This window comes from Anser anser (genome assembly GCF_964211835.1).
Source record: "Anser anser genome assembly, chromosome: 1".
Lineage (NCBI taxonomy): Eukaryota > Metazoa > Chordata > Aves > Anseriformes > Anatidae > Anser > Anser anser.
In genome coordinates this window covers 14324089-14348794 of record NC_139720.1, presented here as the reverse complement: position 1 = coordinate 14348794, position 24706 = coordinate 14324089, and the positions used below count along the sequence as shown (strand labels likewise).

Sequence of the window (24706 nt, the reverse complement as noted above, 5' to 3'; positions counted from 1 at the left end):
AAGACATAAAAGTAAGCTTTTTTAATATGCCATGAAGTGAAGCTAGCTTGATTTTAGAAGACACCAGCAACTCAAACTTTCTGCTAACATGTCTGTAAGAATATAATTCTTCTTCCTGCGAAGAACATACAGAACTGGAAGCGTCCCACTAATATCTTTAGCAGATAATTTCTTCTCATTAGCTTTTCCCTTTGTGATCTTACTGTGTAGAAAGAATCGCTAGTTAAAAATGCTATCATCAGGTGAAGACATTAGTCACAGAAGTTCAGGGGGAAAAAATCTTTTAAAAAATACTCATGTTTCTAACAGTCACCATGCCAGGTGGGGGGATGTACGGATCACACAAAGTACTAGCAGATAAGAAACAGAGCTTGTAATTACAGTAGCATGAGGGGAAAACCAACAACTCTGAAGTCACTTGCCCTTATTTATCTCAAGCCCAGAAAAATTCTCATTTCTTTTCTTACACTGCTTCTCAGCTGGGAAGTACTTTTATCAGAGTTTGTTGGAATTACATCCTGGAAGCAAACGGGTTCATCAAGCCCAATTAAAAAAAGATAATCAAAAGGACACTAGTTGGAAAAGCTTTGTCTTTCCCACAGATTTGCCTTTATTTGCATTTGGGCAGTTATCAACACCATTAACGTCACCTAGTTAATCCTTCTTGGATCTTGCCAGTCCAAATGCCGATTAATCAAGAGCCAACTATCCATCCAATAAACAAATCAATCAATCTTAACATGCCCTCAATACCCACTACTTCACTAAGTGAGCATTCAATGAAAGGTACAAGAATGGAAACATATGTCCTAAAAAGGGAGGTCATACATATTTCATCAACTGACTACAAAATTAAAAGGCACTCTTGCAAAATATGAAGCTAGACAAAAGACCCTACTCCTTAAAATGTATTTCTACCTACACTAGATGTTTACAAACCACTTAAGAGAAGCACTTTAAAATTTAGAAACTTAGAGGCATAACTCTTGCGGGAAGCAGAAGCATTAAGCTTCTAAAAAGGAAATGCAGAAATAAATACAATCCATTTTCCCTAATTATTTTAATACTTGTAGAACACAAGAGTGGAGGGTTAAAACCAAAAAGGCACAACATTCATCTGAGCAAGAAAAAACAAAAATGGGCTGGGAGAAAACTGGGTGAGAAGCAAAGACAACTAAGCCTTCACATTAAAAAAAAAAAAGTTTAACAAGCAGCATATAAGCAGAATCAGCTTTCAGTAAAGCTTTTTTCCCCATCCAAATACTCGGGGGCACACCTCTTAGTAAAATTCCTAATTGCACAACCAAATAAAGCATTAGATGCCATTTTCAATTATTATTTTTTTAAAACTGTTGTTCCTTATCCCAAAAATCTAGTCTTCAGGACTCAATCTTTCTACCACTTACATGTCTGATCAACTTCTAAAACCCAGAACACAGCTTTGGAGCTAGCATCTAAGTACTTGATTTAGAAGACCGCAACCATGCTTGGTTGCAGAGAAACCTATTCTCTACACTGACTATTAAAAATGCAGGAGAAGACAACACAGGGAAAGCAGATGAAGGAAAAAAATCTTACTATACAAGGCTAAAGATTGCAAGTATACATCCTGGATAGTTCAATTCCAGTTATATCCTAAATAAATGCTTGCATTCCTTTCAAAAAAAAAAAACCACCAAAAACACCCACCACCCCCAATCTTTCCACTGGCATTATTACAGGCATCCCGAAAAGCAAGTTTTCGGGAAGAAAGCAAGCCTTGAGATCTGAAAGAAGGCTCTGATATTTTCCTTGCTCGTTTCTTTAACCTTAAACCAGCTCTGTACCAAACTGAAATACCAAGCTTGGCACTCTTCTGAGCATGCCGCATTTTTCAGCCTTACCTCAGACAGCTGGACCCTTACTATGGGGAGAAGGTACGGTATTTTCAGTTTTCATCGAAACCCTATTAGAACATGGTATACTTGGAGTTACACCCAAATCCTAAACATATGCTCTGAAACAAACAAGTATTACCATGACATGCTGACCATGACATTTTGCTAAAGTGCAATGTCTTAGGTGTTATGGTCAGCAATTCAAAACCATGCTAAATACTCAGAAGTAGCACAACAGAAAGGACCATTAAAAAAAAGATACTCTTATGTTCCTGTAATGGAAAGATAACTCACATGTTCCCAGTTTGCAATGACTTTAAACATTCTTGTAACTTGAAAACAAGTTAAAAAAGCAAAGATACTATGTTTTCTTATAAGAACCACTCAAATTTCAACTGCAGTTGAAAACTCTCACGTTCTGGGTTATTTCCTAGAGGTTATATTTAACAGTACAATGTAAACTGAAAAATATTCTGCACATTGCCAGCAGATGGCATTAGTGAAAAATTAAATAGGCTACACATGAAGTCAGTTCACAAAAAAAGTCAGTCCCTATAAGCTTCTAGCTCACCTGTATTAAGGGAATAAACTACAAAACATTCTAAGCCAGTGGTAATTTTTTCTTTAAAAATGTCCCCCTGCCCCCATCCCATTGCTCTCAAATACCATTTTGTTTCTGCCTGAGCGATAATTACAGAAAAGGTGGTCGTTTTTGACTACCAAAATTAAATTAGTCCTTGGAATCTGGGGCCCTCAACCTCTTCTGTAAGACTCTTGGTATTCAAATGAAAAATAATCTCATTAAAACTAAAATTGTCATACTGTAAAGCTTACCTTAGGAAGATTAGCTAACACTACTTCCCAAAAGCACCTTTAAAACTCCAAATTAAACTTCTTGCTTCCAAGTATGCTTCAGCAACAGCAGCCTGCCATACACCAGGTTTGATCGGTCTAATCAGAGAGTCTGGGTTTGCTTTTCCTTTGTACCAGCACACCTGAGCATTATCTGGCTGAAGGTCAACTCAGATAAAGGAATATAATTTATTTTGTATGAAAAGCAGATAACATTTTCTATTTCAACACACTTCACCTAGCCAAACACATCAGATGGCCTTACCTACCCAGAGAACAGAAAACTGAGCACTACTTCTCTACCACCAACTGCTACCTAAACATCCTATACCAGGCCCTACAGGTACAGGCTGGTCTGATACCATTTATCAGCAACCTATCCATTCTCCTATAACACTTCAGAAAAAAATAATCCCTGTTTCAACACCAGCTAATGGGTTAAGTTTGTATTGATTTTTATTTAATACCGTAACATTCATAACCTTTTCTCCTGGATATTGAGCTTGATACAATGATCCATACATAGTGGGTTTTGAGTTCAGAGTACATTCATACATTATGTGGGCCTTTTCTCTAGAAAGCATATACAGATATTAAAAAAGTAGAATAGTACTATTGATGGTGTACCTTATACACTGAGCTACACTAACAATCTCTTAAATCAGGAAGCACATTTTGAACTTTCCAAAACGGCTGGCTCTGTATACTACTAAAAGGTCTTTAATGATAAGAGGGATTCTCTTAAAAAGTCACTGGTATTCATCTTTAGACAGTCTTTTACGAATTTTACACCTGCACTGAATCAACGTGATGAAATACTGTAACACAGAATCACAAACGGTGAGGCTAGAGGCTGGCTGTTCCAACCCCTGCCCAAGCAGGGACACCCAGAGCAGGCTGCCCAGGACCATGTCCAGGCGGCTTCTGAAGGTCTCCAAGGAGGAGACCCCACAGCCTCCCTGGGCAGCCTGTGCCAGTGCTCTGTCACCCACACAGCGCAGAAGTGCTTCCTCCCCACGTCCCTCTGGATGGCAGCACAGCCCTCTGGTGAATGAGCCCCTCCCCACAGTTCTGTGTTATCTGCAAGCTTACTGAAGGTGCACCGTACCCCAGTGTACAGATCATTAATGAAGATTTTAAACTGGACTGGTCCCAGTATTGACCCCTGGGGCCCTCCAGTAGTTACTGGCCTCCTTGTTAGAAGTATGTAACAGATAAACTACCCACCATTAAAGAAACCACCACACTAATCCCTTAGTTTAAAGCGTGTTTTATCCTTCAGGGCTCCTTCTCCTACGTAATTAGGTTTGTCATTCCCCCTCACTCTTGTGTTTGCTCACGCTTCAGCAACTGATGAAGCAACATCAGACCTGTCAGTCACTGTGAAGAAAGTCCAACTCCTCCCACCTGGGAAAACCCCAGAACCTGCTCAAAGGTCTATCTATAATCACTATCAATACTATCTATGCCCAACATATCCTTGGAAGAAGACATAAAAAGTACACTTAAAGCAGATAAACACTGATAAAAAAGGTTACCTGAATTGCTTATGCAGTTATTAAGTACACAGTTTTGTGTCACACTTTTTTAGATACGGACATGGCTTTTAGATAAATTAATCGTGCAACTAGCTATTTTTCAGCAATGATATTCTCGGAGGTTATATTAACGAATCTAACTGCTAACAGTCACCTAACATCTGAAGAGAAGCAGCACCTAACTGGGTCTCCATGCCACAGTATCAAGCAAATAACACAGTGAACTACTTTGTTTATACTGACAACTATATTTATTTATCCTAATTTCAGCATGGCTTGCTGAGTCTGCAAGTAATGTTAGTAACCTCGGGAACTGTGACCTCCTCGAAACATGAAAATCCACAGGAAAAGATAATGGAAAGAGCTGTGAATGATTCACACTGAATTATTTAACACAGAGTTAAAATCATTTTCTGTACCAAGGAAAGCAGCGTTCATGGTTATGAAACAGAGATCAACAAAGCAATTTTAAAGACTTTAATGCAACAAAGTTTCAAATAAAGGATTTTTAGTTTTCTTTAGATAAAGAGTTCTAGTAACCTAGATTAGTAAAATAACCTCATATACAACTGAAAAAAAAAACACAGGAAAGAAACATCCCTTTAAAAAGCTGTTTGAGTTCTTAAGCGTGTGACAAATTTCCTTCAGTATTTGCATGAAAAGATATCTTACACTGAATAACGTTGCTAGCTTAGCACACACTCTCAAGCAAAGATTTTATGCACACTACTTTTATTGATAGTGGTTATTCAATGCACCTGTTAAATGAAGGACCACTTTGTGAAGTTTATTTAAAATCTCTCCATAAAACAAATAAGTCTAAACCATTGCTTCAATATCTAAAGCAAACAGACATTCATGTGTTAACCAGAAAAAGTAAGTGGCTTAAATTATTACTAAAGACTGTCTGTACTCAGAGGAAAGTAAGGAGTAACAGCATCTCAAATAGTTAATATAAATTACGTATTTAACAGTTTTTGCTCTAAGAAATGAACTGTTCTTTCCCCCCCTCTGTTTATGCAAGGAAGTGTACAAAACGTAGTGTGGCTTACACAAACTCTCTTGATCTTTAACATCACCTTTACTGTCTTGACACCCACTTTTTCACAAGTCATCTGTCACGTTTTACTAACGCAAAAGCCACAGAGGAAACAGGAAAAAAATCCAGATACTGCTCTGAAGTACACAGAGCTAAATGGGATGATGTCCTATATAAACAGGTAGAAATAACAACATCTTGGTCTTTTACTTCTCATGTTGATCAAAATATTATTTCTTCTCTCATAACGTTCAAGAGCCAGGTGGATACTACACACGTGGGAAGATGTTCACCCGAAAGGAAAAATCTCCACTCAGAGCCCAACGACACCTCAAATCTAATTCATCTATACTCTGCAGACTCAGGCGCCAGCAGGAAAAACATAAAATTAAAAAAACACTATGCTTATTTCATGCAAAGCTTCTTAAATTAAGGATTTTTTTTGCAACCTTTCATAAATGGCTATCCAATTTTGTGCTAATTGAAAGAGCAATTGCCCTATTATTTTCTACTGATTTTCAATATAAAATACCTTTGTGAAAACATAGCGTTAGACAATTAAGACAGGCCTTTAACTTTCAAAAATAAAGGCACCCTTATAATTATTACTGCTCTTCTGCAATTTATCATACCAGAAGATTTTCCCACCCCAACATGTGAAGTTGATTTTTTTTTTTTATTTTTAAAACACAGGTTAAGAAAACTTAACTAGTAAAATATTTTAAATGTGAAAGGTGAATCAGGCAGCATCTGCATTTCTCAGTCTGATAAGGAAGAAAAACATGCATCTGTAGAACAGTTTACCTTTTCTCCTTTACTCTCCTTAAAGAGAAAGAAATTGACTTAGAAGTTATTGTTTTAAGTTATTACAAACACAGTATAACTAGAGACTGATAAGTCTTCTCCAACTGCATTAAAAAGCCTCAGTATGAGAAAATAGGTAATTAAAAACAGAAAACTTACTCTTTATGTTAACATACTTACTCTGAGCCTGCAGCCATTTCCAAATAAGAAGTATCTGCTGTGTCAACCCCCAACGGGATCACTATGCTCATGACGTTCGTTTCTGATAAATTCGATTACTACAGAGTCCTATGCATTGGTATCCAAAACACTGGGGCATGCCAGCCACAGTGCTCATTGCAAACATCTAAGTGCATCCACAAACCCTGTTAAAAAAAAAATATAAAATAAGAGGACTGAGTTGGATCATTTCAAAACAAGCAATTTACATCACATACTTAAAATTACCATTAGTAACAGTCATTTCAATAGTTTTATTTTATACAATCAAAAGGAAGATAAAGCGTTCTATTTTCTTTAAGAGTCGTTAATATCAAATACACTTTCTGATGATCTCAAGGCTTATTAAAGTATTACAAACTAATTAACATGCTATTGTTTAAATTGATGATCACAAAAATGCATTCATTACATTCAGTGAAGCGACAAAGACTCGCTTTAGAGGTAGCATACCAAACATGTTCAGACCAGGTGTTCAAGACCAGGCTGGATGAGGCCCTGGGCAACCTGGATCCGGTGGGTGGCATCCCTGCCCTTGGCAAGGGGTTGGAACTGGGTGATCTTTAAGGTCCCTTCCAACCCAAAGCATTCTACGATTCTGCGATAAACATCAGGTACACTTGTTTACTGGTCTATTTCATCAGAGCCCAGCTGCTAACTTTCAACAGAAATCTGATCAAATAATTTTTCAGGTATTTCTCAGAGAGCATTCTTCACATATAAAAAACACAAAAACTTTCAGCGTTCACAACACAACCTAAACATTACATAAGGAACAGTCCCAGAACTTCCATTCTTTTCAAACCAAAATAATTCTAATGATTCACAAATAATGATATGAAATGACAGTTTCAATCTCATTTTAACAGATCACCATCAAAAGATACTATACGCATAGGGGGCCAAAGTAACAAATGAAAAAGAATCAGGAGTAGTTTTTAGCTGTAGAGCAATAACGCAATCTACTTTGACTCAGGCAAGTAAAGAAAACAATCCCACCTAGATGGCAGTTATTGCCAGTCTCCCACTTCTCTTTTTGGGAAGGGCAGAGCAGCGGACAGCACAGAAGAGGTACGAACCTAGTTCTATAGTTCTAGTTCTAGAACGCTCTAGTTGAGCGCCTCATCTGTCCCCACTCAGAGATTAGAGAACTATGTATTTTTTATACCCCAACACAGACGAGGTTTTCCACATGTAGCCAGGTAATTGAAGCATAATGCCCCCACCTTCACTACCTGCATAATGAAGTATTACAAAGTCCTTCATGTGTGTCAGAATTGCCAGAACAGAGACCACCCAGCAATAAGCATACAATGACTTAACAAATACACTTCTTCCATCTGACAAAGCGTTCCATCCTAGCTGAAGTCTATAAAAGCCCGACAGCTTTGAGATCAACATATTTTAACACTTCTCCTTGCCAAACACACTACATCGCCAAGAAAAGCTAACTGACCTCAACTGGAAAATGGTGTGCTTCTAACAAGGATTCTTCAGAAAAGCGCTGCAGACTTAAACCTGAATTTGCTCCTTTTGTTGATCAAGGCAGTATCTCCAGAATGCTGAAGTAGCATCTACAATGTTAACCATCCCCAAGGGATGAACGACAAACATCTCTACGGGATGAACTGCCATCAGGTCTTTATCTAACTTAAATTTTAACTCACTACTGAAGTCTGGCAGTTAGTATCAAACACCCTGGCATGCTCAGTGTCTAAACCTACAGTTCATTATTCCTCAAGACAGCAGCAGTTGTGTTTTGGTCCTATTAAATGAGTCACCAAATGAACTAGAAAGCAATTGGGCCAACCAGCCATTGGGGTATCTTGCTTCCCTCAAGTTACCACTGAGCATTTCCTCACCAAGTATCACAAACATCAAACCGTATCGCTAGGCTATGCATAAAATTCAAGACTAAAACATACTGGTTTCAAGACTAAGCAGCAAGAAAAACCTGCTAAACCAAAAGCAGATATAGAGTGGTAGCAGGCATATAAAAAAAATCCAAATCCTTCTCACCATTTAAGTGAGTGCTCATCCTGTTGCCACACGGTTTACTCATAGGGTAGGAACCTTAAACTGAAGGCTTAAAGAAAGCCTTACGAACAATTTATAACGAAATTCGTTTTCCACTTAGTTCCCTTCTGAAAAAGGGAAAAAGTTATATTAATTCCTATTCGTGAGCTGAAACGAAGCTATGAACTTGTTTAATCCATGTAAAGCACATGTTAAGACAACAAGGTCGATGCCCCGTCATCTGCAGTTTCACCCATGCTAACAAATCCTTACCATAATAGGGCTTTTTGTTTTACGCCTGTCATTAGGACATTCCAAAAAATATTTTTACTGTGTCATAAAGTAGGTCTAAAAGACATGCTGGACACCACAGCCTAGGATGAAGATCCTCATCTACCCTGAGGTTTCTCATACTCAAAACAGCTTTTGGTGGTGGTGTTGTTTGTTGTTGTTTTTTTTTTTTTTTTAAACTGGATTTTCTTTAAACACTTCTGACCAGGAAGAATAACAACTGGAAATTAACAGAGCCAAAAATGCCTGGGATACTGGTGGAAGTGATGAACCAACCTAAACCAGCTGCCTTGTATGCTATGACATCTACAAACTTGCATAAAGCTGAGGTTACCCAATCATCATCATATATTCAAACTACCTTCACGTCAACAACATAAAGAGATGTGATTACCAAATGTGAGATTAAAATGAACTTTTAAAAGAAGTAACAGAAAAAAAGGGCAGATTTTAAAGCTATGTACAGAGAAAAAAACTCACTGCTAACATGTGGTCCAATTACGATTAATGTTTTGATCTCTGACCAAGTACAACATCGCTCTTGTAAGGAGAAGAAAAAGGGGGTGGGGAAAGGGTGGAAGCAGAGCTATTTGAGATACATCTGTTGCAAGCTCTTGACATCTTTAAGCCTTAGTCAGAATTCATTCAAAAATCCTAAGACACTAACTGACACCAAATAAAATTAAATACCTGATCGACTCAAATTCATTCTGCCGAACAGCATTATAACAGAACTTGGTTCATTTAAGAGGAAACGGAACAAGACTGTGAGGCTACCTCATGATTTTTCACTACCTTAAGATTTCAGATCTTCACCACACACATGCAGAGCCCTCCAAAGCTTTTCTTCTGCCTGTAGCTAAGACCAGAAGAATTAAAGTCACCAGATCATGATACCTACACAGCCAAGGTAATTCAAACAAACATAGCTCATCCTCAACAAATTCCCATAAGAGCAAAAAAAGCGAAAGGATAAATTAGGTTACACCTATTAATGTGATCCTATAGGCTACTGAATGAGGAACAACACTGATATCAGATTTCAGATGAAGGAAAAGAATTATTTTGTCATGTCAGAACTAGAATATTGTCATGACACTAAAATATTCCCAGTATTTTTACTAGAGTATATTTGGACAGTTCAGAACATAAATTAATTTAATCATTGGGGAACCTTCCCTATCCATCCTAAAAGTGACTGTTTATCCTTTGAAGCTTGGTATTTTAGATAATTAATAAAATACTACCTGGTATAATGCAGTACTTCCCAATTTCAGCACCTATTTTACATCTACTTACTGTGTTCAGCTCTGGGGCCCCCAGCACAAGACGGACATGGACAGATTGGAACAAGTCCAGAGGAAGGCCACGATGATTATCAGAGGGCTGGACCCCTCTCTCATGAGGACAGGCTGAGGGAGTTTGGGGCATTCAGCCTGGAGAAGAGAAGGCTCTGGGCAGACCTTACAGTGGCCTTCCAGGGCCTAAATGGGGCCTGCAGGAAAGCTGGGGAGGGACTCTTGGTCAGCGAGTGTAGGGATAGGACAAGGGGGAATGGCTTTAAACTAAAAGAGGGGAGATTTAGATTAGATATACGGAAGAAATTCTTCACTCTGAGGGTGGTGAGGCCCTAGCACAGGCTGCCCAGAGAAGCTGTGGCTGCCCCATCCCTGGAGGTGTTCAAGGCCAGGCTGGATGGGGCTTTGGGCAACCTGGTCTGGTGGGAGGTGTCCCTGCCCATGGCAGGGGGTTGGAACTGGGTGGTCTTTAAGGTCCCTTCCAGCCCAACCCATTCTGTGATTCTATGAGGTCACTCTTCCAGAACTCTGAGAATCTGTTACCTGGGGCCTTCAAAAACAAACCAAAACACTGTTTTCATAGGTGCATTTCATTAAAAAAATTGGCAGGGGAGAGTGGAAAGAAGGGTGCTAGAGAAGACAGCATCCTACAGCCCAAACAGAATATACACAAACTTTGTGTTTAACAAAGTCTTTCTTCAAGTAGCACATTAATTTGGAAGTCTGAAAGACGAAATTGGTTTGTCAAGTTAATTTCAGGTCCAGATATTTAAAAAGGTACTATACAAAAACTTCATTTATTAGCTCTTCACTGGGTGAATTAGTTCGTCTACTCATTAAACTCAACAGTAGACTATTTCCAATTTCGTTGGGGCACTCTTTACTCTTCCAGTGGTATTACTCTGTAACCATTGAAAGAATGTTGGTAACTTCTGATACTTCTTTCATTATCACCCTAATAGCACAACTTCATTACATGAAAACACCTTCCTTATTTGAGAAAACCTTGCTCTTATTTAATTGCAGCTAATAAGTCTAAATTGTCCTAGTAATATGATTTTCTTAAGATTTTTTGTTTAATCTGGTTAAAATGTCACTTGTGCAAGACCAAAGGCCTGCAAGAAACTTACCACCCTTTACTATTTTCACTTTATCTCACTGGGTTTACATCTCCTTTGGCAGTTCTTTTTCTCACTACAGAGATCTAATGACTCTGCTGCCTTAACTGCCTTATCGAGTATAAAATCTTTGAAGCTTCATCCCTACTTCTCATGATTTACTTTGCTTACGGTCCCAGAACTGGTCTTTTTAAATGACCTGTCCTTTACTAGCGGAAGTATAAGAGCACAATACAGGCCAAATTATTTCATCTGTGTGGCTTTGTACAAAGAACATCATTTATGCACTTAACAACAGAAAATAAGTTACATATTATCCCTGAGGTATTCCACTTACACAACGTTATTCTGTGGTTTAACAAAGACCACATGTTTCCTTTCTGCCTTGTCCTTCTAAGATCAATTATGTGACAGCAGAGGAAAACACGTAACTTTTTCACTGGTACATGGAGGAGAAGAGAAAGAACTAACAGAAGTATAGAGGGCCCAACTCTTGAATCAGAAGTTAAACAGGTAATCTCCTGAAGTTACGTTGGTATTTTTGGACCTAACTCTACAAGATCCAGTTCTGATCAGATGTCGGCTGCCTACCAACTGCAGGCCTACTTTATCAGCCTCCCCCCACACTTGTTTCTTGGGGGACCATCAAAAGCTCCAGAGAATGGCTTCAGGCAACAAGCAGATGACAGATCACCTAAACAGAAAGCACACTTGAAAAATAAGAACCCGAAATCTAGCCAAACTGTCCAGATGACTCCAAAAAGGTTTCATAATCCCAGCTATCAATCATCCTTTAAGTGTCGAGTCCAGACAATTTCTTCCATGGCATTTTCCATGTAAGGTTTTTTTGTTTTGGTTTGGTTTTTTGGAGAGGAGGGTGTGGGGGGAGGAGTAGGAAAACATATTTGTTCATTTTTACCCACTTTTACTTGCATTTACTTTCATAGGTTCAGAAGCTGAATTCCCAGTACTTCTATTCTACAAGAAAGCAACAATATAAATCTAAGAAAGCTCTGACTTATGTGTATTTTATTTTTTATTAATAACACAGCATGTTTTAAGTGAGAGGAAACCATACAGTACTTGCTATACTGGGAAAGGCACAGCTCACATTGGTATCTGCTAACTTTAGTAGCCTACCTCTGCACATTTCACCTTTTTTTGAGAAGGAAGAGGAAACAGTAGTACTAAAAAGCCTGCTAGAACCTATGCTGTGTGTACAAGTACGCTACAGCTCTTATTTGGGTGCGCAGATGCAAAACGTTTATGCAAAAAGTTAAAGGTAAGAGCTGGTGGCAGCACCGGAACATCAAGACAATCTCATATACTTATTGCAAGTTGTTTTTTTTTTTTTTTTAAATCCACATTCAGCCCTAACACTGCAATAGCAAATGAGGGGCTGGAGAGAAATCTGCTTTTACCATTCTAGTTACTGTATTTGAGTGTTTTGTTTTGTTTTGTTTTTTTTAAGATACAATGTCATTTTTTCTCGTGTTTCCATAAATCAGTTTCCATATCCTGTTACCATGTGATAAATAACAAGGACAAACATTTTTAAGTAAAAAACACATTTATAAACTTTAGTAATAAAATTCAAAGAAAGGTGCAATACAACATTTATTTTCCAATTTATAAAGGGACATCAGTGAAATTATAAATTAAACAAGCAATTATTTTTTAGCTCAAGATTGAAGAATTTTCAACATACACAAGAAGACTGCACAAAACTTTTAAGTCTTTTTTTATTATTATTATTTTTCTCCATGTTTTCATTGGGCTGTTTGTATGACTTCTTCATACACTTGAAGTTCTTCAATACATTTTTCTAGCAATAGCATCTATCAGTCAGCATCTACCAACAGACTATTACAAGATGGAAAAAAATAAAGTAATTACACAGTTTAGGTGTTTCAATACTCGGAGATTTCACAGAATGCGTCTGCAGGAGACAATTATCAGGGAATTATCAGGGCCTCCGTACATGCTGAGCTGAAGTTTAAGGATGAAAAAATCTAATCATAATTTTGGCTATTTCAAGAGAGGAAACAGCACTGGTTTAAGATAAATAATTTAGATCTAACACTGATGCATGCAACTTTACCCCAAAATCCTGACCTAATGTCACTGCAAAGATTAATATGCTAACCTAATTACCACCTCTATACTGTGTCTGCTCTGCATTTTCACAAGGTCATATACAAAATATACGTAACTGGGGAGGGGAAAAAATAAATCAAAACCTTCTAACCTTTGTAGATATACCAATTATCTTTCCTTAGAAGCGATACAACTTTAAGTACATATTACAAAATATGAAAAAAAAGTCAGTCATAATTTACCTCTACTTAATAAAGTGAGTAACTGAAAGACCTGAGAATTGCCACTCTTGAATATCTGAAAAGTTACAGCCTGCATTAGTTCACCCCATGTTTTAGCAGCACTTATCTCCTCTGAGCAGAACTACAGGAGAGGCTCTCATTTGCTGAACTAAAAGTTCAGGTAAACACCTTGCCTCTCACCCTTTAACTACAAGCAAAACATTAAGAACAGTTTCCTGGAGCAGCATGTAAGTATCAGAATACAGACAGTACACGTATTAAGATTCTTCAAGGGGTGTGTACAGATCTGAGGGAATTAAACTGAAGCTTACTGGAGCAAACAAATGAAATTGCTGAGACAAAGTTATTTATCTGCTCAGTCGATTTTGTACCCTTGTATGGACCAAGGAAGAAGAGTAAGGGTGGAGAATAATTATCAGATTTACAGATAAAACTAATTCAAACATAAAATACACAAAGTAGTTGCATGACAGTCTTCAGTCAAGCAAGACCTTTCAGCTCAACCAGCACACAATGCTCATCTGGTTATAACTTCAAGTCCATTTGAATGTAAAAAAACTAACTGTATTCATCCGGCACTAAGCTCAAACCGAAATTCCAACTTCTGCTCCCAGGAGAAAAAACTCATCATGCCACCAGTCCAGCTTGGCTCCACACAGTAGCAGAGAAGCGCTCTGAAACTACCTCCGGGTTTCCACATCAACAGGGTCTTGGGAGCAAGACAAAGAGCCGCAAGACAGTACTGCTTTCAGACCTCTGACTTTTCTTTACAGAAGTCATCTCATGCACCAGAGACAGAAGACAAAAAGTAGTGGTCTTTGATTTTCTTACCACACCAGAAAAACTCATCTATATGGTATACTGGTGCCTTCTTTCCCCTTAAAAATGCTCTAAGGGGAAGCGGTTAAAAACATTTTTGAAGTGCTGGTACTCAATATAACACACAGGAACTCAGTTATCTTAAAATTGATATTATTACATGTACTGCAAAAAGGGAAATAAACAGAATCGAGGACAGCATGTAAAAATAATTCTCTACATGTAACTTGCCTTTTATTGAGTATGCAACGCAAACGTTTTCCTTCCCCCTCTCCTCAATTACATCATATGTATATACACGTTTTGCAATCATTAACAAAAGCAATTCTTGTCATGCCTGCCTTCAGATTTACAGACCAACAATTTTAACCTGCAATCATGGGAACCACCCTTCCCACAAAGAAAATGCACAAGAATGAATCTAAGAAGAGTCAATATATGTATGCTTTAGCACAACCTATACAGGAGAAATTGCAAAGTAACAATGCACCTATCATTAAAGTGTGTCACAGTCCACGAAGCCAGAGTGAAGACTTCTGTCCTGAACTGTCACAGCCAACAACTCAACTAGAGCTTTCCTACTCTGCTTCCCTGCCTGCAAACTATTTTAAAAAATTTCATACATTTTAATTGGAGGGGAAGGGGGGGAGGTTACACAGAGAAGAGAGAAAATAATTAAGAAAATTTTACTAAAAAAGTTCTACGTTTGACTAAATTTCTACTTTCTATCACTGCTCTGGGCACTGAAGCCTTCCCTATACAATAATGTTATCTGGAAAACTAGTGATAGAAACTGACATTTTAATGGAATATGCCAGGTAGGATTCAAATAGTTAACTACTCTGTGTATATATATTTATGAATGTGTCTACACACGCAAAATAATCTGGAACAAATACACGTAGCAAACGTATGATATATGTATTTACGCTATGCAAAGTAATCTGAATATTTATTTGTTGCTGGATGTTTCTAAGGAGATAACACATCTTTAATCAGACCTAGAAGCAGAATACATGAATAAATGACTAATCTTGCCCACAAGGAAGTTCCTTCTGTTTCCCCCCAACACGCTTCCCCATAGTATAGATTTTACTAAGAGATTAGGAGGGATATCCAGCTCCCAAGCGATCCATCACTGAAGTTGCAGCATGCAGGCTCTGAAACAACTATGACTCCAAATTCAGACCTTTGCTGACTGTTTGCTGCTCTCTATGGTAACCTAACAGAGAAGTTAGCAGTCTATTTCAAATCTGGGCTGAGACAAGAAGACAATTAAGAAAGAAGGTAAAAAAAAAAGACAGTAGCCATAACTCAGATACCATATACACCGTAGGACCCATTAATGACCAAGTCCTGTATACCGCACAGAAGAAACATTTTGTTCTGAAAGTAATCTATTTCCTATGCACTTGTAGTTTGTGTCCATTAACATTCTCACAAGCCTCATGTTCTCTGTATCTCTCTCATAGCAATGTCCTTCTCATAAATAACGTTAACTGGTGCTGGCCTCACCCACAAGCCCCTCAATCCCCTCCTGTGCCAGCCACAGACCTGTGTGCCGTCAGTAGTCAGGTCCAGCTCTGCTGCTTCTCGCATGCTGTCATGCAGCCAAAAAAAAACAAAAGTACCTCTACGGCTGGTTTGAAGTTACACACGAGAGTTGTCAGGACACACACCGAATAATGGCTAACATCATTATGCTGCTTCTCCCTGACTCTCCGAGGACAATGCTCATAGCTGCATCCATCCCCTTTCGGATTTTCATTAAACTCTGGGGATTTCAAAGGCACTAAGTTCCTAACTGTTTAAAATTTTGTTTTAAAGCTATTTGTTGGTCTAATGACCACTGGGTCTTTGTCAGTACAACTTATTTAAGGATCAAGGCCATTACAGATGAACTACCACAGAGCAAGGCTGCTTTTCCTCCTACTCTGCTTTTAATCCAGTCCCCAATATACAGTCAGAATGAAACGGGTGAAGCAAAAAGATTATTAGCATACTTATGAGCACCCTGATACAATAAACACAAAACTTTACAATCAACAACGACCCCAGTCACGTTTAGAATGACAACCCAACTTCATGAAGTGGTCTTGAGTTTGGAGTATGGAACAAAAAATTCTGCTTCTTCCATGGTGTTCAAGATTCGTATATTAAAAATTTCAGTCTCTGTCATTCAAGCATTGATTCTTCAAGTCATTACTTACACTGCACTAACTACTCAGTGGAAATAAAACTGTGAACCCAGAATCTGCCAGTCAACATTTCTGCCATACAGAAGAACTGGTTTCCACTGGCTTTAGGCTATCTCCCCTTTGCTACCTCATCCAAGAGCAGTGCTCCTGCATGTTCCTGAAATGGTGGTACTTATGCCAGCCCATTAAAACATATGGAAGACTCCCCCTTACCTCTTCTCTCTCTTCACTCCTCCTTTTCTTCTCTCAGTGGAAGTTAAACAAAATATGGGACTAGGAAGAGAAAAAGAATGAGTGGTAGAGGGGAAATAAAGGTAGACACACTTATAGAGTAAGTTAAAGAGTAGAAACTGGTTTATTGAACAGAAGTGGCAACAGAAGAGGCATACAGAAAATACCATGCTTTTTCTATTTACAGAAACCAACCCCCAAACTGAAAATTAGCTGCCAATCATCTAACCTCCCTACCATGCTTCTTAAAGTAGACTCCGCACAAAAAGACCTACCCATTCAAACATTCACAGATACTTGAAGGGGAGAATCAAGGAGCTGTGAAATACAAGTACATCCTATGAATGAGTATAAAAGGCAAAGACCACTTTTTGACAGCAGTACTGCTCGTTGCTTGGAGAACGATACACTAGACTCTCAGCTATCTAACATCTTGCACTATACCATCATGAGATGTAAAACTCAAAGATTAAGAAAACTAATAAATAATTTTCTCAGTAAAGATATCTTTAAGCCATTATTTGCATCAGCTGTTTCCTAGCAAACATTTTTCTCTATCTACTGTGAAGCAGTAAATAACCGTTGATTAAACATGCAGGCATTTGTATATGTGACTTACCAATTATTCTCCAAGAAACACCATTTACACCTGTTACCGTAAGCTATTATTCTTAACAAACATTTCAAAGTATAGTGTTTCTGCACGCACACAATGTTCCATAAGCATACGCTGTAACATCTGTAAGTGTAAGAGCCAAGGATATTTTTCAATAAATATAACGATACACTGAACAGTGAGTCAATCACTGGAAGGTCTAAACTCTAAGGCCCGGTATTCCTTCCAAGAAGGAAGTATGGCTTTGGGGGTGGAAGGGGAACGTGTGGTTGCAAATACATATTTGCAATATTTAATGGTTTCAACAACCTATTTGGCTGACTTTATGACATCAAGTAAAATTATTAATTTATGTTTCTATGCACCTTAATAAGACTTGGAAGCCTACTTCTACATATTAGATGTCTACTATACAAGTAGTAAATTGTTTAGACTTGCACAATGTTCGACATTTCAGCTAAACTAATTTCTACTTTGACATGTTTTCACAGAACCATAGAATCATTCAGGTTGGAAAAGACCTCTAAGGTCATCTAGTCCAACCTTTCATTTTGGCAGATTTCAAAACCAGTTCTCCTGTCTTATCAATGGCATTTGACTTGCATGAATAGCACAACAGTGCTTCCATTTCTAATTCTGTAAATATTTTGTAAATGTTCACCTGATTGTTACTCTCGTGCTTAGGAATCCAGACACAAGACAGGTCAGAAATTTGCACTTCTTCAGACAAACCTTCATTCTTCTAGCAGTTAGATCTTTTACACAATTCTAAGCACAAGTTAACCTGGACTATATTCTTGGTAACAACATGGCAGTATTGCAAAGCTCTTTACTAAGGTTTTGGGAGAGAGAGGTCAATGGAACAGACTGAGCAGGCTGCTCAAAGGCAGCCACAGAAAACACAGAAGTCTGATATCAAAAGATGTTTCCTACTTAAAGGGAACAGAAAACATTTCGCTTTCAATTGCAATTATCTTGTATATTGACTGATTTGTGTTAAGAAATTCAGAGATTTTCTGCAACTTTATACACTTGTGTTTTCAAATATGATCTCAGTGTGTATTCTTAATTGTAGTAACAAAGATAAGAAATACGTCATCTCAGAATAAACACAGCAAAGAAACTCTGCCCAGCCACAGAAGCACAAAATACAGCTTTCATCTTTGAATACTACTGCCAAACAGAGAAAAAAGTAGATGCAAAGTTTCTCTTTTATTGCATCTATGACAGAAGATTTAAGTGACTGCAAAGCAAGAGACAAAGAATGCACATATGAATGTTACACACGGCTTTTCTGTTTGTTTTTAATCAATGACAGTAACAACTTTTTATTTACATATATATATATATATATAAGTGAACACTAAAAAAAATCCCATCAAATATTTCGACTACGCAAAAAGAGTATGAACCAACAGTACTACTACTTGGTAAGGCATCTGAGGGAGTAACTTCATCCTTACAGACAGTAAGGTAAGGACTGTATTTTTAAATCAGTTATGGATAAAGTTATTAATGTTTCCCTCGCAGTTCTAGAATTATACCTTCAGAAACCAACTGAGAGGAGTAATCTCTCCATTCCCTCCCCAAAAAGCTTCAAGTAAGCTGTTGTAATTCTCAGGCCTTCACCTTCAGTTTAAGTAGTAGTGACTAAAAACACTCAAAAAGTTTATTGAAACCAACAGTTAAGACAGGATTAACTGTCTAGACTTGGAATATCAGCTGTCTTGTGATATAAAAAGTCTCATTATACCCATTGCTAATTAGGAGGTAGCTCTTTTGTCTACTCAAGGCAAAATAAGAGCATCACCCACTGTGAAAGAAAAAAGTTATCTCTAGACCTAGAGAAATTAGAACAGTTAAAAGTAATGAACACTGAACCAATTTAAATATCCAGAGCTCCTCAGGCTAAAGATCCAAACTACCATCCCGTGTACATTTTCAATTCTCACTTTGTAAATATAGGATACGCATGTAATCATTTTCTATATAACCTGTTCATGAAAAGCACAAAAAAAATCAACTGTAAACAGACTATAGGTCCTTCTTTGTAAGTTGTAACCTAAGCTACAATAATGTCATTAAAATCTACTCACGCATCTTCTTTGAACTTGACGGCTTTTTTTTTTTTGATAAGGATATAAAAGTGAATGATTACCTAGACTATGATAGCATAAAGCAATACATAAAACAACTAGAAATGCGATTTTTTTTTAAAAAAAAAGTTTGTCTAAACCTCAACTTCCATTGGGGCATTTCAATATGTATATCTTTCAGAAATGTTAACCTAAAACTACATTTTTAAACTAGAATCAATATTATTTTGGCATTCCCATACTTGGCCTGATTTGCAAAACTGCTGGGCCCATGCAAGTGTCATATAAGTTTTACAACACCACATCTCAATCTAGGCAGCATATAAACTATCACATGAAAGGAATGATAGTGCTCTTTCAATAAAATATGCAAAATTAGCACACATTTTACCTACACAGGACACAGCCTGCACGCTACTTAAATCTACTTTTTATTTGTACTTTTGCAGCACACAACTTGCGTGGACACCGATTTACCATAATCCTTACCAAATTCATTAATTACTAAAAAAAACAGATGAAAACCATTTAAGCCAGAGATGTTAAAAAACACACTTTGTATGACAAAACTCTCTTCAAAGGCGTGCAGACAACCTTAATTATTAAGATTTTCTAACAACCTGCAGAGCTTAAAACCTTGCCAGTTTCATTAACACCACATTAATATATTAAGATTTGTAAGAGGAAATAAAAATTATCTCAGTATCTGCTAGCAAGTATACGAAACCTTGACAAGGTTTCTTTTAAATAAGCTGTTTGTTATGCCTTAAAGGTAACAACAGTTTTGTCTTTGAACGTGATTATAGCAGGGTTTTTTGTCGTATGAAGGTCATGAGCAGAATTTTGGATCCTGAAAGTGATTAGGTTAACTTTTATGGGTAAGCTTTTTTTTTTTTCTAAGTAGAAGACTCTGTGAACAGTGGTAGTTAGGCACATTCACCTCACACCCTTCAAAAGCCCAACGCAATTAACATTGTAAATAATCCAGAACTCGAAAGAACAAAAAGTAATCCACTTTCTACATGAGCTGAAACAAGTAAGGCATCTCTGTACAGAAATACTAAGCTTCATTCTTAGCGATAAATCAAAACTACTATTTGCACAGTGGAAACATTTGAACATAGCACCTACTCCAGAAACACTGTCCAACAAAATTTGAGAGATTCACAAATGATCGTTTGTATGGAAGTCACAAGACCAGTAACATAGCTGGATTTCCTTAAGATCTCTCCAGAAGCCTGATTTGGCTTTCATTTTGTATCTACATCCCCCAACTCAATTTTGTTAGAATTTTACATGAAAACAGCAAAAATACTTTTGCTAGACCTTCATTTACAGATTCATCTATTTAAAATGACTGCATAATTCTTCAGTTACATACAACACTCCTTAACTAAAACCCACAAGGAGTCTTACTAAAACCAGCATGAGCACAAAATTAAGGCTGTCCTTAAATCAAACTGGGATCAGCCTTCAGTGCGATGCTGTTTTCTGTATTTCATTCCAACAGATTAACCCAGTTGTGTGTTGAAACCAAACCAGAGATATGAGGTAATGCAACTCCTAACAGTAATCTGAATATTGGTACTAAATGAAACTTTCCCTAGATACATACAGCTTAAAAAGTCGGTATTTTTTCCTCTCTGAAACTTCCCAGATGGCAAAAAAGCTTACCCAAAATGCATAGTTATGACAGTTGAGCAGATTTTTCCTTCAGATATGAAAAGCTTGAAGATAGCGCTAAAACCATGTGCGTAACATCCATATTATTTTAACATTTGCAAAATTGTATTTGTAAAAAAACGTTTGTAAATCAGAAAGCTTTTCAAAAATTCAGATTTCAAACCTCTCTTTCAAGAACTTTTGTTAGTAGGCTGGGGGAACATTACATTTTTAATGAATATATTTTAACAAACCAACATCAGTGGAATTCAGAAATAAAGCTAGAATTTCCTTTGTAACGTTGTCTCCTTAAACAAGTCTGTTTTCAGATCACAGATCTGTTTTACAAATGGAGAAACTGAGTCACAAAGTGACTCACTAGAACACACAGGAAAACTGGAAGATCTCAAAATTCCCAAAAGGGCCTTAATGCATAAGATTTGTGATCTGTGAGATAAGTTGTAAAAATTGAGTTGGGGTATTCCAATTTTTGGATCTCAATTTTTCCGCAGCGACACTTTCTGTAAACTGTACAAAATTGTTTCTTCTAATGTTAATCTTGAATTGGACATCTGCCCAACAACATGACTGAGGCCATGAAGTAGAGCAGTATAGCCCTCTAAGTTGTAACATTAAAAAATAAGAGAGGCTTTAAACCTAGAAAGAGAAAAGAAAAAGGCAAGAGTTTTCTAAAAATGCTCATACAAAGTCTTTAAAACTGTATCATTTTTAATAAGCAGAGAGTAAGTCATGGTTTATTTAAAAAAAAATCAAGTCCATATAATATGAGGAGGGTATGATGGGAGCATGCATTGTTGGACCATTAATGCATCACTTGGGGGTTGAAATCACTCAGCCTTTGGCCTCAAAACACATGAAAAGCATGCATTAGCACCGCTGAAAGTCTTACCATCTTGCTGTGGAACTTCAGGTATACCTTAAACCACACATCAGTGCTGCTCTATATATGAACGGTATCTAAATTAGAATTCTTCAGAGACTGAAGACAGTTTTGCCATTTCAGTACTTTATTTTTGATTGTTTAAATCCAGAAGGTTCCAAAGCTATCCTAGAATATGAACTCACACCTCATTAAACCAACGACAAGATTAAAGACAAGCATACAAAAACCAAAGCGACAAATATGAATTTCTTTCTTGTTGCTTTCGTTTGAACATATAGCTCACAGTCTGCATAGTTTGTATCAGAGTACACTACACCAACTACGGAATAACAAATCCTTGTGACTTCCCTTCCCCCCACCCAAACATATTTATAGTGGTGATACTAAAAGGTTCATATTTCATTTCAGAAAAAAATTAGAGGTTTGGAAACGCACTTTCACTTAATTATTTGTACGTATATTACCATTCCCATTTTATACAGCAATATGCAATATAAATGAAAGAAAAGGTCTAATACTAAGATTACAGTGGCAGAAGAAATTCTGCATCTTAATAGAGTAACAGGTTATAATCTTGCATGCATTATTTCAGTCCGTATTAAGTTCTTTTCGTATTCTCGAACTATGAATATATGGAATTACGACCCCAACGTCCAGCAGAGGTATTTCCTGGAAGATGACCATGATGTTCACAAATGCGATTCCACAAAGAATTTAGCTGACTGTTTCAGTGATCTTAATCTCCTCTTTAGTTTGAAAAATATTATCACTTTTAGGTTGATAATGCGATGGACGGATACACAGCCCCTACCACAAACGCCGGAGCTTTTCCAAGTTATTCGACGACGCGCGCATTACCTTAGAGAAATCTATACACACCCCTCAAAGAAGCTGCCTGAGCCTGCTGCCTCTTTCCACCCCCCTTTTCCCCGACAAGAGTGGTCTCGTTCACTTGCCTTTCACACACATAACCAATAAAATTAATCAGCTGGAACACAGCATTTTTAAATCGCAGTAAAGCCAAGAGACATTTTGTACATTATTTGAAGGGAACGGTCTTTTCATTTACATGGAATAAGACTCTAATATGCTGCAGACAAACGCACTGCATGGGGTGTGGAGGACCCGAGCTGATTAGATTACCACAACATCAGCCTGAGGCCGCCATTTTTAGAATCTCTAAAGGACAAAAGAGGGAAATTAAAAAATTTGCTCCACATTTTTTGAAAAGTAACTTTAAAAGTATCGTGATTATAATCAATCAATTCTGCATTATAAGTACAGCCGTGGATATATCGTTGTTTTCTCCGATCTGAGCCCTGAATAACTGGAACGTTTCATTATTATTCCTTTAAGATACTGTAAATAAACAGACTAAAATACTCCTAAATCTAGATGCAGCACTAAGCTTCTGCTTTCAACGACACGTAGTATATACCATGTTAGGGACCTCAGGGCTTTTAGCCACCGCACGTTCCCTAATGGCTGAGTATGGGGGAATACAGGACCTTTATAATCAGACTATATTATGTTTCTCTACCCTATTTAGTACTACACAGTGAACCGTTTGTTTCTCCTCCCCTACGTCTGCAGCGATAGGGTCTACTCCACCACTCTTTATTTCCTGAAGATTAAAATATGCCAGCCAAGGAACACGAATGCTGGCTACAGAAACCAAAGCAAGAAAGGGATGCACCAGTATAACTACTTACAACCTCAAGAAAGGGGGTGGAGAGAATGATCCCCTTTTAAATTGGCACAGAAACTCTTTAGGACAGCTTTCCGTTCGTCCAGGTTACACCACGAAGCTGAGATATTAGCAGGGAGGCAGAGAAGGAGGCGGGGGTGTGGAAGTCAGAGAGATTAGGCCTATAACGAGCCATTTTAGTATCACAAAGCCAAAATATACAGGATGGAGGAAGAGAATAGGTTTCCCTAAGCTTCATAAAACTCAATACGCAGTGCCAATAACACACAAACCCGTTCTTAAAAACCACCAGTCTAAGGAAGCGTACGTTGTCACATAATAACCCCTCCTGGCTCTTTTTCCAAGCATAATGCATAAATCTGGCAGAACTGCCAAAAAATTCTCCTCAGCTCCTCCAGTTACAGTAACCCGCCATATTCACAAGATATAGCGACAGCCTGCCATTTTCAAGCCAAACCCCACAAAAGGAAAAGCGAATTGAAGACAACTTCAGGAGAATTTCAGCACGTTTTGGGGGCAAGGCAGTCAGTCACCCCGGGGGCAACGAGGCGTCCCCGTCGCATTCCGCTCCCCCCCCCCTTTTTTTTTTTTACCCCCCCCCCCTCCCCGAGGCACCCCTGGCAGAATCCCTTAGAAATAACCCAAGACTCACCTGTAATGGTGACACAGGCCAGGCAGCAGGACCCCTCAGCCGAGCCCCTTTCCTATCCCGACCAAAACAATGCCGCTGCCCCACTGCGGATGTCCCTACCCTGGGCAGGACTCACCCCCTCAGCAGACTCGGGTGAAAGAAAAGAAAAGGGAAGGAAAGGAAGAGGAGGGCCCCCCCTCCCCCCAGGAACCAGCTCGGCGCACAGAACCCTACGGGGACCAGCTGGGGAGCGCCTTTTGCCTCAGGACCTGCGTACAAACCCCGCTGCCGCCGCCGCTGCTCCCGTGTCTCCCTCCTCGCAGCCTCCTACGCTCCCCTCTATGTCACTGCCTCTCGGGGAAAATGGCGTCCGCTCTCCCCTCCCTCCCCCTGCACGGGGCTCACCCGCCCCGCCTGGCAGGGGCAGGGTTACCAAGGCGAAGCCAAACA

At 38.2% G+C, this 24706-nt stretch overlaps 1 protein-coding gene across 7 annotated transcripts in view; it reads right to left on the bottom strand.

Moving 5' to 3' along the window:
- Positions 1-24641, bottom strand: part of KMT2E (lysine methyltransferase 2E (inactive)) — a 67948-nt gene extending 43307 nt beyond the window's left edge. For 6 of the 7 annotated variants that reach the window (XM_083819832.1, XM_083819834.1, XM_083819835.1 and 3 more), the window contains exons 1-2: positions 24278-24641; positions 6291-6475 (exon numbers count right to left, since the gene is read on the bottom strand). In XM_083819832.1, coding sequence (XP_083675958.1) covers positions 6291-6361 — 71 coding nt within the window. In that variant the 5' untranslated portion in view covers positions 6362-6475; positions 24278-24641. Of the gene's footprint in view, positions 1-6290; positions 6476-16621; positions 16682-24277 lie in introns of all 7 variants that reach the window. The other variant, XM_083819833.1, reaches the window with a different exon arrangement.
- Positions 24642-24706: the final 65 nt, after the last annotated feature.